Here is a 13,752-nt window from a genome sequence, read left to right on the forward strand (position 1 = left end):
GAGCCTCGGCACCCATTTCAGATAGCTCACAACTACTTGTAACTACAATTTCAGGGGATCTGATACCTTCTTCTGGCTTGATGGCTCATGCATGCATTTGTACCTCCAACATCTAATAAATAAATCTAAAAAAAACTAAAGTATTTGAGAATGTCCACATTAACTAGGCATTTAATGATAATGTGCATGACATAGTTCAAAAGTTTGATGTTATATGCAGAAACTATATCGAAAAACAGAAAAATTCTAGACATACAAAAAATTTCATATTTTATGTTTTTCTGTTTTCCCAATTTTCTGTGACCATAATGGTAACACTGAAAGCAGATGAATCTGAGGCCCTGCCATGCTGTGACATCTCTCGGACTGGCAGGAGCATGAGTATACTGCAGCACTGCCCAACCATGTAACGACCTACCAGAACATTCATTCTTTTAAGATTTTTGTGTGTGAGGTGTATGTGGAGACCAGAAGAATGTGTCAGATAAGAGTATGTCAATGTGGTTGTGAGCTACCTGACTTGGGTGCCAGGAACCAAAGTCAGGTCCTCTAAAAAGGGAGCAAGAGCTCTTAACCAATGAGCCATTTCCCCAGGCCCCTAGAGTCTTAAGATTTTTAATGTGAGCAAAGCATATAGTATAGTAAAACAATGAATCTGTTTTACAATGTTACATGTTAAGGGCTGGAGAGAGCTCAGCTATAAAGATAGATAGATAGACAGACAGACAGACCGATCGACCGACCTGTTAAACGATTAGAATTGGTTCAGGGAGTAGACCTAACTTCAGTCCAAATCACCTTTAAGTGAGCACTGCAGAAGTCATGCATGGTTCACAGTCTCCAGTGAGCATGAACAAGATAATACTTTACTTATTTTGTTGGTGGCAGTGCTGGGTCTTGTATATGCTAAAGGCCCTCTACCACTGGCAGCTACCCACATTTTCCAGTCTTTTAAAAACTATTAGTCGAAGAGAAGAAACATATAGCCAAAAACTTTGGGTCATTACCAAAAATTACATGAGGCATAGTAATTATAATCTCACCTCAGTCCATTTTATGCCACATAAACCAACCTATTAGACAACAAAGACAAAAAAAAAAAAGCAGCTTATTTTCTACTTTAGTCTTATTTGGGGGATTTTGATCCTAATGCTAGAAAATCCTTCTTTTGGTCTTGCTACTTTAGATTTCAATTTCCATGTATGAGTATTATCTATCCTGCATGCAAGTATGTACACCACGTGTGCCCATGGAGATCAGAAAAGAGAGCTGGATCCCCTGTATTGGAGTAAAGAGATGAATATAGGATACTCTAGTGACTTGATACTGTAGAAAATGACCACCAAAGCAAGTGGCACTTTCAGCAGGTGTGGCCTTGCTGGAGTAGGTGTAGTTTTGTTGGAGGAAGTCCATCACTAAGGAGGTAGGCTTTGAGTTTATTTTTTAGGCTTTGAGGTCTTATACATGCTAAAGATACCACCTAGTCTCAGTTCACTTCTTGTTGCCTCCAAGTCAAGATGCAGGACACTCAGCTACTTCTCAAGCACTGTGTATGCCTGCATGCCATCATGATGCCCCATGATGATAATGGACTAAACTTCTGAAAATGTAAGCCACCCCAATTAAATGATTTTTTTCCTTTGTAAAACCATGGTCATGGCATCTCATCACAACAATAAAAATCCTATGATAGCTACTGTGTGAATGCTTGTGAATATTAGCTAAATTATATAAAGACTGTTTATGTTGTCTATATTGTGAAATAGTATTTGTCTAACTATGTAAAGATGTGTTACATTTGTTTAGCTTGCCTTCCCAAGGCAGCTGATTGGTCTAATAAAAAGCTAAATGGCCAATAGCTAGGCAGAAGGAATAGGTGGGACTTCAGGTAAGAGAGAGAAAGTAGGAGGAGGAATCGAGGCTTGAGAGAGATAGAGGGGAAAAGGGAAACATGAGGGAGATACCAGGGGCTGGTCAGTCAGTTATGGAAGCAGTAAAGCAAGGCATACAGAATAAAAGGTAAAAAGCCCAGAGGCAAAACATAAATGAATAGAAACAGGTTAAACTAAGTTATATGTGTTAGTGGGCCAAGCAAAAACTAAAGGACAAGCATTCATAATTAATAAGTCTCCATGTTTTTATTTGGGAGCTGGCTGGCAGTCAAAAGAAAAATCCAGCTACAGGGGCTGAGAATCAAACCCTGATCCTCCGCAAGAGCAATAAGTGCTCTTGAGTACTCAACCATCTCTCAAGTTCTTAGAGATAATTGGAAATAGCTTAAACCAAAACAGGGCAGAGGATTTTCAGGCCTCTCTACTGTAGGTGGCTGTTACTTCTCAATGAACTTTTTCTTGCCTTTAAAAAACAAAAATAGCAAACTATTGTTTTTGAGTTTGGGAGGTAGCTCAATGGTAGAGCACCAGCTCAGAATGGGCACCATGGGGAGTGGGTGGGAAGCACAACAGATTTTAGATAATGAACATACCACTTTAATATTGCCATCCACATTTCCCGAAGTTCCACACACACTCTTGGGCTGAGGTGGTCTTTTTATTTTCCTCTGCCCTTCTACCCTAGTCTCTCAGCTTGAAAACATGGGATTCATTCTTCTATCAACAGATACATGCATTCCTCCAAGCTTTGTCAAATGCCTCCTCCTGTACACCCTTTGACAGACCCAAGCGATAACCTACCATTTGGACTATGGAATCACAGCAGCAGGTAGAATGCTGTGATCTGGTTCTTCCCAGGTCAAAGTTGAGAGCTTTACGAATCATTCAGGATGTTGAAGAGCAGTAGCAAGCCAAGCCAGGCCTTCAGTGGCCCAAGAGCAGCTACGTCTCTAACATCACACCCGGCCACACCCATTTTCTTTATCGTTGTTGTCATTCTTCAGTACTTGGATGCCTTCCTCCAGGAAATCTTTCCTGCTCACATCAGCAATTGCTTTCCATTCACTGAGCCGTCTCCAGGTGCTTTTCCTTCATACTGCTGATAGTTCTAGCACGTCTGCATATAGCATTTGGGGTCTTTCTTGTCATATACTTACTTTAGCACTGCACTATCTCTTCACTCTGGTGCAGCTTATACATATCTAAGACTACTGTGTTTCCCCCCATGCTCAGGTCTCAAAAACTTCTCTGTAGAATACCATTTCACACCATGGCAACTATTTTAAAAACAAGACATACTAATTCACCTAAGTTTTTATTTATTGGCTCTAGGAAGAATTTGAATGAAAAGGAGCCTGAATGGCAGGTACAGAACGTACTGTAACAGCACCAGAGAGGCCCAGCCTCTCTCCTCTACAGAGCCTCCACGTTGATACATACATGTGACTTTAGGAACAAAACCACACAGTCCAGGACAAAGAGGAGCCCTTGAGGAAAACAGTTTAAAGTGACTTTTCCAATTGACCATACCTTTTCATATATTTAAATTCAAAGAACTGATACATTCAGAGGCCCAATGTTTGGCATAGAATAAAATCATGTTCATTTATTTTTTTCTGCATCTTAGAAGGCATAAAATTAAATATGTTGAATGTAATAAATTCATCCATACAAGTGCAAGTCTCCAGCTATAGTGCATTTTATGGCAGATTTATTACTTAAAAATGTACCAGTAAATCAAAAAAGAAAGGCTATGCACGTTTAACTTTTATTAAAGTGTATGTAGGAGGTCTTCAGAAATCAAATATGAGCATGAAGATATGGCCAAACATAAAATCTATCAAATTCAGTGAAAAGTTGCTGACTTTAAATAGCAGTTGTAAGAATGACCAATATATATCCTTTGTTAACAACCTCTCACTCTACAGTTAAAAAAAAAAAGATAAACATTAAGTAAACATTCTTTCCTAAGGTAGTTTCCCTTATAGATCAGTGATTTATCCATTTCTTTGTATACACAAATTTGTTGAACATACCAATCAGTGGTTCTCACAATTGAAAAATAAAAGCACAAAAAAGTTTACACTCTTGTACAGGTAAATCAAAGATCACCTTGAATTAAACTGGATCTCCTTAAGGGCATAGTATAGTTTCAGTTTCATTACCTATTACATAATTAGTTTCTTACATACAAATATTGACATATTTGGCTTGTGCTTCCGAAGCCTTTGTGTCTATGAAATCCATATCAATGCAGCTCATAATTGAAAGTCACTGGGGAGGTCTTTGCTGCTGCTGGGTTTGCCATGGTCATGTGTTAGAGTCTCTTCAGCACGCACTGTGGTCCTGCATACCTGGGAGGCATCATCAATGTCTGGATCTAAGCCTTCAGGACAGGGAAGTTTCAGTAGCTCTTCTCGGAGCTGAGCAGTGTGGCGCTACAAGGAGAAAATCGATACTATCAGAAGTACAATCACTGTGATTCTAGCATATCCCTGAGACAAGAACATGGTTTTAGCATACCCCAGTAACAAATGTATAAATATTTACTTAGTGTCTTCTTATGCTAGCCTGTGGCATCATACATTTAAAATACACAATAAACAAAGCTTAAAAATACTGAACTTTAATGCTGGAGAGATGGCTCAGCAGTTAAGAGCACTGGCTTCTTTCCCAGAGGACCTGGGTTCAATTCCTGGCACCCGCATGGTACCTCCCACCTGTCTGTAATTCCAGTTCCAGGGTTTCTGACACCCTCACATAGACATACATGCAAGTAAAATACCAATGCATGTAAAATAAAAACAAATTATATAATTTAAAATAAACGATACCTAAACTCAAAATTAAGTCCTGATGCTGAAAAGCCTGAGTAACATTCTGTACAGGTACAGAAAATCACCACCTCCTAAAAAAGTAGTATTATTTCCACAGAACCTCATGTGTCCCAACCCTGGCCACAGGAGTTGGCACCACTAATGACTTATAAACATCTATAGTTTGATATGTTTATTCTTTTAAATTAAAGACAGTATTCCTTGTGTTATCAACTCTGAAAAGGACAAGCAGACAAATTAAAAGAAACCCAGACTGGGGATTTATCATAATGGCACAGCAGGCTCTGGGACTGATCTCTAGCACTGTGTGGAAAAAAAAAGGGGAACACATATACACAATCACCAAACAAAGCCTTAAACTACACTAATGCACTAATGCATAGATCACATATGCACCGCTATCTTGGTGGATGAAAACAGGTATGTTCCAATCAAAGGGTCCTCTCTAAAATTTGCAAAAGTTTCCCCATCATTTCATTTAATTCAGAAGAAACACAAAAAGTAATTTTACCATAAGAATTTTAAAAATTCAAACAAATGAAAAACAATGTCTAGAGAGTAAATAATTGTATTTTCCTATCTTGCCTTAGAATGTAAGATGCTAAGAGGACGATTAGTTGCTTATGAATGAAATTACCACATTGAAGGTTTTGAAAATTACTTGCATCAATAGCTGACTTTAGAAATTAACAAGTAATTTAAAGCACACTGATTGGCTGTATGTTTATGTTTATAGGGATGTGCATGTGTGGATAGTAAGAAGACAACTTATAACAGTCAGTTTTCTCCTCCCTCTTAAGGGTCTCAGGGATCAAACTCAGGTTACCAACTTGGTGGTAAGTGCCTTTAAGGTCTGAGCAATCTGGCCAGCCCCACTACACAATTGCTTATTTGTTTTTGTTTGTTTGTTTTTGCTTTGTTTTTTTCACATCCAAACCCCTCAGTTTGCAAGCCAAGGATTTTTTTTCATTTTATTTTATTTTTCAAAAAAAGAAAATAAACTATCTTTTTTCATTTTACATGCCAATCTCAGTTCCACTCCCTCCCTTCCTTCCCTTCCCTCCCACTATACAGTTTTTAGAGAATAATCTTTACACATAAAAGATATTTTAACTTTTGTGGAGTACAAGTTCTAGTTGGAGGTGTAAAGCATAATAAAAAGGTTAGGACAATCACCCACTCTTAGTCACTTAAGAGGATTTAAAGCACATTCACATACTTGAAATTTACAAACTCTCCAGCACTGATTCCCCTTCACTGTGATAAAAACACTGACTAAGGTGGGTTGGCAAGATGGCTCAGTGGTTAAGAGCACTAACTGCTCTTCCAGAGGACCCAGGTTCAATTCCCAGCACCCACATGGTAGCTAACAGCTGTCTATAACTTCAGTTCCAGGGGATCTGACACCTTCACACCAATATACATAAAATAAAATTAAATAAATAAAAAATACTAAAAAGAAACATTGACTAAGGAAGAAGAAAGAAAAATCTCACTATTATGAGGACTTGAAAGAGGTAGGATACTATAATAGTATGGACTCAAGTGAAAAGTACATATACTTCCTTGACTAGCATTCTTCAGCAAAAGTCTAGTTGAAAAAATAGAAATCTTCAGCAATTTGGAAATGAAGGTCTTCCAAGTCAGGGTAACTTAGAAAAATTATACAGTAGTTTAGCATAGTTTATGTTAGTCTTTTAAGCCCAACACTGGGGAGGCAGAGGAAAGCAGATCTGAGTTTGAGGGCAGCCTGGTCTACATAGTTAGATTCAGGACAGCTGTGAGTATACAGAGTGAGACCCTGTCTCAAAAACATAAATAAAAACAACCCTCAAAATAATACAGTAAAATAATTTCAGGCAAAAGCAAATGCTAAAATAACAGAACAGCTGCAGCAACAGCTTTGCAGATGTGAGCAAAGATACAGCTAAGCACCTATCCAGGAAGCATCCAACTGGTTGATCCACAGAAAGAATGGGAAGGGGGAAGTATGTAACATACACTGAAGATGGGAACAGCTGGGAGCAAGCCCCTTCTGAGGACAATACTGAAGGGGTATCCTACTAAGCACGTGAAATAGAGGAGAGGAAGGGAGCTAAGCAGTGTCTATAGATTTGAGAGAAAAGGGCAGACTGGAAATTAAATATAGAAAGCTAGAAGAACCGACCTGAAGGAAGAGACAATCTCAGTGTTTAATGAGGGCATCTAGGAAAAACCATTAGAAACACAACTCTGGAGAGGGAAACACAAGTTTCAAGAGCCACTTTTTAATGGATTAATTTTGTTTGTCAACTTCATACAGGTATGTAATGTGTTCTGAATACTCTCCCCACCCTGCCCTCCTTTATTTCCTTTCTGTCCTTATCAAAATCCATTCCATCCCAGCAGTCCCTTTCTCAGATCCATGACTTTTGGTTTTATGAGTCATCTTTATATAGTAAATGTCCAACACTAGAAGCTTAAAGACCACAAGAGTAAGAAGATAAACTGCCTCTCAGGAAAGAGGGGAAAGAAAAGAATAAATGAAAAAGTAGAAAGAGCAGTTTATGATGAACAGAAAAGGGAAACATTAGATAAGCAGTGGGTATGTTAATGAGTAATCTACAATGAGAATGTGGCAGGTCAAGGAAGAGTTCTAGAAGTGAACCTGCAGCTGAAAAGTAGATGGGGATGGGCTAGTGGGCGCGGTACAAGGAGGTAGAAGAGACCTTTGGATGCAGAGGTTCCTGTTCTTGTCTGATAGAGAACACTAAACTGTTTTCCAGTATTGAACAAAACAAAATTAGCATAGAGCAAGCTAAGTGTTCTTTCCTTAGATAGCCTTACTAGCCATGGGCAGCCTTGAATTTCTGCCCTCCTGATTGAGATGCTTAGTGCACAACAACCCCTGGCTCTAAAGTCTGTATAATATAAAATTTCAACTGTATACAAAAGTGGGAAGAATAGGAAAATAGATGCACATGTATCCAACACCTAGCTTCAACTATTACCAACTCTTGCCTAGTCTGACATCACTTTTCATTATTCTTACTTTGAAGCAAATTCCAGATACCATATGGCTTGTCTTTCAAAAATATTTCTGTACTGGAAAAAAAAATTCACACCTAAAAAACTAGCATTCTTATTATCAGCTACTTCCTTTATTTGCTTTGTTTTGAGAGAGGGTCTCACTATATAGCACTGGCTGTCCTGGAACTCACAGTGAATCTATTGCCACTGGAAAGTACTGTGACTAAAGATGTGTGCCACCATGCTTGACCAGCTACAGCATTTCAGTGAGAATTGTAAAACAAAACCAAAAAAAGCCAACAGGAATGGAAAACACTGCATGCGGAAAGAGGGAAGATATTTGGCAGAAGATGAAGGACAGAAGAATACAATAGGTATTTGGAAGCAGCAAGATGGGTGGCTTTACAAAGAAGGAGTTCCATATATAGAAATTCTGCAAAACTACTTATTTTCCATTTCTGGGGAAGCTTAAGCTAAAAACAACTGCCTACCTCCCAAAGTGGTTATTACCAATAAGTGGCCCTCCATCTCATACCTTTGTCATCATACCAAGTAGTAAAATTATGTAAGAGGCATAAAGTAAGGCTAAAAGATTAAAGACAAAACTCATGCTCCCGCCCCAAGTCAACTTCTTTGCGCTCAGGCCCTATAAACACTTTTAATCTGAAGAATTAACAGTCCTCTGTCAAAGCTATTGCACCTCTCTACACACTTACTGTAGCAACTTGTTTCTTTGGTTCTCTTCTGCCCTTAATCTTCGGAGTCAGTGAATCACAACTCACCTTGAGAGCTGCTGCATGGTGAGACATGGTCCTGCCCACCCGCTTATCGCTGCTATACTGCTGGATGTCTGCAATCCACTCCTCACACTGGGCCATGATCTCAATTCTTTTCAAGTAAAAATGTTTGTGAATAACCTTGAGGATACAAACAACAGAACAGAGCATGTCTACACATTTTAATAGCAACGTTTGTAGCATTACAAAAATAAAATATTTTATGGTTTCACATGATCTATGTTTTATATGTTACAAATCAGAACATCAGATGGTGTACACCGAAATACTCAATTCTATAGCAGCAAAGGATATCCAACACTGCTCAGATACCATCTAAAGAGCACTGGACATGCATAAGGCAACAACATAAAGTAAATGGAAATAAAACAGTAATAGAAAAAAGATCTTCAACACACTGGCAGCAAAAAAATGAGAATTCAGGGGTTGGAGAGACAGCTCAGAATATACTGCCTTTACAAAAGACTGTGTTTAGTGACCATCACCCATGTCAGGAGGCTTACAACCACCAGTTAACTCAGGCTCCAAGTGGTTTCTCTAGGCATTTGCACTTATGTTCACACACCCCCCTCCAACCCTACAAAAAAAAAAAAAAGTAAAGCTTTCTATTTATCTATTTATTGTGTGTATGCACATGTGCCACACCACACACAAAGGTCAAAGGCATCAGTTCTCCTTCTAGCATGTAGGTTGTATCAGGAATTAAACCTAGATAGGAAGGCTTGGTGGAAAAGGCCTGTACTCACTGTGCCAGTTAACCAAACAGCACAAGTAAGAATCAAAGACAATCATATACAAATCAAAATGAAGCCCTAGCTGTGGCACATTCTTACTCATTAAATTGTATCTTCTGGAGTTGGAGAGATGGCTCAACAGTTAAGAGCACTTGCTGCTCTTGCAGAAAAGCCGGGTTCATTTCCCAACCCACACTGAGGCTCACAATCATCCATAACTCCAGTTTCAGGGGATCTAATGCATTCTTATGACCTTTGAAAGCAGCATGAAGACAGGTGTTCTCTGTCTCCCCCCCCCCCATCTAAACAAAGCTTTCAATTGTATTTTCTAGTTAATTTATATATAAAATTATTTTATAGTGCTAAATTCCCTTATAGTATCTGCACATCCCATTTGGAAATTTCAAAAAATTCTACCTTGAAAACGGTTTTGATACATAAGCACTAGGAATCTCTTTCTGAGAAATTAGAAAACAGATGTGAATTTTGGTTCAGTTCCTGTATTGTCTCTGTCCTATACTGTCTAAAGCTAGATATCATTTTAAAGGCATGGGAACTGAAATAAAAAACTAGTACAATCCTATGTCATATTTAGTAGTTTTTGAAGTCAATGCTCAAGGACTCATGCCCATAACCCTAGCACTTGGAGAGGTGGAAACAGGAGGGGAAGATGTTCAAAGATCCAAAGTTCAAGACAATCCTTATCTACAAAGCAAGTTGGAGGCCAGACTGGACAGCAGAAGATCTTGCCTCAAAAACAGATTGATAAAAAAATGAAACAACAATAAAAAAAAACCCTCTAATAACCAATGTAATAAAAATACCCAGGGAATTCAGGAAATAACCACGATCACATTAAGAAAGTCAGTATCCAATGGCAAGGAGTGCCAATTTTAACAAGTTAGATTCAAAAGGATGATAGAATTATTTCAAATGATATGTACTTAGTTTTTATAAATCACATTCGCCCACTGTATTCTTTGTGATTATTCAAGGGGGAGGGAATCTAATTATATATGAGTATATTTCAGTGTTTTAAATATACTTTCAGAGCTTTACAAAAATACGAAGAAATATTTTGTTCCTAATTTCTTTTCATGCAGAGCACACACAAATGTAACCTCTACCTGTTCACAGCAACACATCATACCTGCCAGAATGCCTGTACTTCCTCTCACCACACCGTTCCCACACCCCATGCCCACATTTGTGATTAAACCCTGGGACTCACACATACAACCAAAGTGTTCTACCACTAAATTACATCTCCAGTCCTCATCCTAACTTGCTTGATAAGCTAATTCTGTCGACCTGTGAACTTTACATAAGTGGAATAATAGGCAGAGCTCAAAGAAAACAAAAATCAAAATTCAGCTTTATATATCATTGAATTTGGAATCCGTGTTACAAAAAATAAAGAAGTTTTAATAGCTCAGTACCCAGGGTGTTGAACAATTCATGTATGATGCAAAGGAAAAGAATACAGGTCCTCTAAGAGAATTGTATTTATCCTTGATTTTTCTCAATAAGTTGGCAGATTGCCTAATAACAGGTGACGGGCAGTGCACAAGTAATTATCATAATTTGAATAACTTAAGCCGAATTAACAAATAGATTATGTCTAAGGGCTTGTATATGAGTATACACAGATATGTGCATTCACAATCAATCTCCTATAACATTAGAACTACTATCTTCTTTAGCCTTTCAGGTAAAAGGCAAACCTCTGGATATGTGTGCACACTGACAGGTAAGCACGCGTAGTAGTAACAAAAGAAGGAATGTTCCTTTTACATTCCTCCAGATCACGCTCATGAGCTCTAACTGAATAACAGGAATAAAACTTACAGGGTTCAGTGTTTAAGAATAATATTGCCAGGCAGTAGTGGCGCACGCCTTTAATCCCAACACTCGGGAGGCAGAGGCAGGTGGATCTCTGTGAGTTCGAAGCCAGCCTGGTCTACAAAAGCTACAGAGAAACCCTGTCTCGAAAAACCAAAAGAATAATAACTGCTAAATCCTAGTAAATAAATAGTCTATTAGACCAACACAATAAAATTCATTCTAAAATGCTGCAATTCCAGGAAAATCTAAGAAAATGATGAACTGCAAAAAATCGTTGAGAAAGAAAGAAATCTTAAGACACAGAGCAGACATGACGATGAGGAAAACTAGGTTCAGACAGGTATGGGGTGCTGAGTCATCAAGAAACAGAAAAGTTAAAGCCCTTGAAATGCTTCAGAGGGCATTTAGAAGCTTGATACTTTCTAATATTTTTCTTAACATTCAAACATGTACATTAGTGTAAAATCAAAAAAATTTATTTCAACTGTGCGCATGGTGGTGCACACCTTTAAATCTTAGGACTTGGGAGGCAGAGGCAGGCAGATCTCTGTGAGTTTAAGGCCAGCCTGGTCTATAGAGAGTTCCAGGGCAGCCACAGTTACACAAAGAACCTCTATCTCAGGGAGGGGGACACACACACACACACTATTTCTATGACAGACCTAGAAATTAATTAACCTTCCTTAATAAGTAATATTACATGAATAATATTCAGTAATGACTGAATAGTTGGATAAAATGATAACTATTAAAAATAAATAGTCCTGGGCTAGAAAGATGCTTAATTGGTATCATAGCCTATTAAAAAAAACCAAACAAACAACAAACAAAAAGAGGGAAAGTGCACTGGTGCAGCTTGGAATGCCATCCTTGGAGAAGAAGAGATAGGTAGGCCCACAAATGCTCACCCAGGGAATTTAAAACCAGCTAGAGACCCTGTCTCAGAAAAAAAGAAGGCTAACACCTGGATATGAAAACCCAGAGCTGTTAGATGGGCGGTGGTGGCGCACGCCTTTAATCCCTGCACTAGGGAGGAGGCAGGTGGATCTTTGCAAGTTCGAGGCCAGCCTGGTCTACAAGACCTAATTCCAGGACAGGCTCCAAAGATACAGAGAAACCTTGTCTTAAAAAAAAAAAAACAAAAAACCCAAAACTAACCAAACAAACAAACAAAAAAGCCCAGAGCTGTTTTCTTACCTTTACACACATCATGCAAAAGTAAAAGTTAAATATAAGGTTCCAAGATAAAGTACAGTGTCTTTCACAATGCATGTGGTTTAAATCTTACTAACTGCACTTTGCTATTAGCGATCTTAGGATTAATTATTAGTTATAAGTACTGTAAGCTTAGCATATATAACACTAATAAATTATTCTCAAATGTCCTTCAGCGTTTAACTTTATTCAACATACTTCTTTAAAGCATGGTGAAGGATTTCTGATTTGTTCTAGCATTGCCCATTTAACCGTTGCTTGTCGGATGTTTCCATCGTATTCTCGAGAACTCTGTGTGCCACTGGGAGTGCCTCTAGACCGTTCATATCCTGGTTCATTAAAGTAAGGCTCGGCTACTAATATAAGGGATTGGACAGAAACCAACACCTGAGGAAAGGAGGAAATTAAAAAATAGTTATTAAGAGATATTTTTGCTGCCAGTAAATTGCTATCCTGTTTGATCTTTAAGGAGTCCCTATTAGCATATTTCCACATATATCTGGCATAAAAAATAAATAAAATATTAGGGGCTGGAGATACAGCTCAGCAGTTAAATCTGCTCTTTTAGAGGACCTGAGTTTGATTTCTAGCATATATGTGAACATACATACACACAGGCATAACGTCAGCATACATTATGGTAGTTAAGTCATGAATATCAGGGTAAGCTCAAAGCCAACCAAGGCTACACAATAAATTCCAGGATGCCCTGGGTTAAGGTATGAGACCCTTGTCTTAAAAAAGAAAATTAAAAAACCTACAAAATCAAGTTAACGACACTAAAACCTCATATAATATCTATTTACTCATTTATTTAAAGTAAGTATCTAACTGTGTTGCACTGGCTGGCCTAGAACTAGCTACGTAGACCAAGCTGGCTTTGAATTCACAAAAATCATGCTGCCTCTGTCACTGCCTTAAACAATACTTAGGAATCTTCTGTTAAAATTGGCCTTACTCTTGTAGAACATTAAACCAGTCAGGCCCTACTAACAATACTCACAAAGAAAACTTAATAAGGCAACTTTAATTCTTATTTCAACAGAGGTTTGTAAAACATTACTATATGTTGTCAATGGTAAGACAGACTTATGCTTCTAAGACCACCTACATGGCCCTCGTATTTTTTTATTTACTTTCGATTTTTGAGACAGGGTCTCACTATGTACTCCTGGCCGTCCTGGAATACATTAACTATATCAGGCTGGCCTCAAACTCAGAGATCTGTCTACCTCTGTCTCCTGCTGGAATTTAAGGTGTGTGCCACAATGCCTGGCTTCACACTTGTAAAAATTTCACATTAAATAAATACCACAGATAAAATAGACACCCAAAACACCTGACCCAGCAGTGGATATGGTTACAACTGATATTGAGTGTTATTATAGCCAGCATTAGTGACCAAGGGAAACATTTACACCTT

The 13,752-nt window shown here is 38.2% G+C and overlaps 1 protein-coding gene across 1 annotated transcript in view; it reads right to left on the reverse strand.

Annotated features, from left to right (window-relative positions):
* Positions 1 to 3,194: 3,194 nt before the first annotated feature.
* Birc6 (baculoviral IAP repeat containing 6) overlaps positions 3,195 to 13,752 on the reverse strand; it is a 165,825-nt gene continuing 155,267 nt past the window's right edge. Inside the window, exons 58-60 of the mRNA XM_087907561.1 lie at positions 12,528 to 12,716; positions 8,521 to 8,655; positions 3,195 to 4,330 (exon numbers count right to left, since the gene is read on the reverse strand). Coding sequence (XP_087763687.1) covers positions 4,151 to 4,330; positions 8,521 to 8,655; positions 12,528 to 12,716 — 504 coding nt within the window. The 3' untranslated portion in view covers positions 3,195 to 4,150. The remainder of the gene's footprint in view (positions 4,331 to 8,520; positions 8,656 to 12,527; positions 12,717 to 13,752) is intronic.

The sequence above is a fragment of the Myodes glareolus genome, chromosome 6 (assembly GCF_982192425.1).
Source record: "Myodes glareolus chromosome 6, mMyoGla1.1, whole genome shotgun sequence".
Lineage (NCBI taxonomy): Eukaryota > Metazoa > Chordata > Mammalia > Rodentia > Cricetidae > Myodes > Myodes glareolus.